General features: G+C 31.6%; 1 protein-coding gene across 1 annotated transcript in view; it reads left to right on the plus strand.

The window, feature by feature from the left end:
- LOC106882049 (general transcription and DNA repair factor IIH helicase subunit XPB) overlaps window positions 1–1,461 on the plus strand; it is a 26,084-nt gene that overhangs the window by 7,461 nt on the left and 17,162 nt on the right. The window contains exons 7-8 of the mRNA XM_014932608.2: window positions 632–748; window positions 1,330–1,343. Coding sequence (XP_014788094.1) covers window positions 632–748; window positions 1,330–1,343 — 131 coding nt within the window. The remainder of the gene's footprint in view (window positions 1–631; window positions 749–1,329; window positions 1,344–1,461) is intronic.

A 1,461-nucleotide genomic window follows, 5' to 3' on the forward strand; every position in this document is an offset into this window, starting at 1 on the left:
TATATATATATATATATATATATATATATATATATATATATCAGGACGGAGTGTACAACATGTACATGGGGAGAAAATGGTGTGATTGCATTCAGTTTCAAAAATTAATCCAGAGGCACACACAGTCATATATAGCCAGTTACTTTACAAATAATTCCTTTCGACTAAAAAATGTATGTTTGCCTTCTAAATATCAGTTTAATAATGGCAAAGTAATTTCATTAAATTCTTCATTATTTTCGAAATTATTTGCAACAAAGTCTATTTGAACTGGAATAGGGTAAGAAAAGGGTTAAAATAAATCTTAGTTAAAACCTTCCTCAAAATTTCACATTAACCCTTTTGTTACCAAACCGGCTGAAACTGGCTCTGGTTCTGTAAGAGAAATGTCCTGTTTTCATAAGTTCTGAATTAAAATCTTCCACCAAACCTTAGTCACAATTTATGTTCCTAACACTAGCTTAATGATAACTAAGTTATTTTACTAAATTCTTTGTTATATTTAAAATAATTGAAAGAAACACAGCATCTCAAAATAAATATGGTAACGAAAGGGTTAATTCATGTTCTAAATGCTAGATCAATAAATTGCTGTTATGAACTCCACACAAACCTGTTCTGTCTTATGTAGGATGTGATCCAGAAATTATTGAAAGATCCAGTGATCCAAGAATGCCGTCTTCGAGCTGAAACAGAGGATCTAGCAATGACAGTACTCGAAGGGGCTAACAATCCTGCTACCACCAATGTAAGCTCAGTTTCATGTGTTTTCTTTCTTTTCTTTTTTTATTATTTATTTTACAGCCTCTTTGCTTTATCTTTTACTTGTTACTCATTGGACTCTGACTGGCCATTCTGGGGCACGATCTTGAAGGGTTTTCGTCAAACAAATCATCCTCAGTATTTGTTTTTAATGTCTGGTAATTATTCTATTGGTCTTTTTGCTGAACTGCTAAGTTACACGAACATAAACCAGCACCGGTTTTCAAGCAGTGGTGGTGACAAACACAAAGATACCCCCCTCCCCCCCACATTAAATGAGTCAAGCTGTTATTAAAAATATATATGTAATTTACCAAATATGTTGCATGCTGCTTTCTTTCATTGTGTGTGCGTATTTATATATATATATAGAAACTCATCGATGAGTTCATGAACCTTGGTTCTTTTCCCTAAAACTATATATATATATATATATATAATTTAATTTATATAAGGGCATTACTATACAATAATGCCTCATGCTTAGAGGGACTTTATAAGTCAAAACTACCAAAATAAGCAATATGTGCTTATTTTGGTAGTTTTGACTTATGGAGTCCCTCTAAGCGTGAGGCATTATTGTATAGAAATGCCCCTTACATAAATTAAATTATATATATTTATGGGGAAAAAATGATGTTTTTTTTTTCCTTATGAGGTTTTTTTAGGCTGACTACTTGATAAATTCTTATAAAGATT

This window comes from Octopus bimaculoides, chromosome 27, assembly GCF_001194135.2.
Source record: "Octopus bimaculoides isolate UCB-OBI-ISO-001 chromosome 27, ASM119413v2, whole genome shotgun sequence".
Taxonomy (NCBI): domain Eukaryota; kingdom Metazoa; phylum Mollusca; class Cephalopoda; order Octopoda; family Octopodidae; genus Octopus; species Octopus bimaculoides.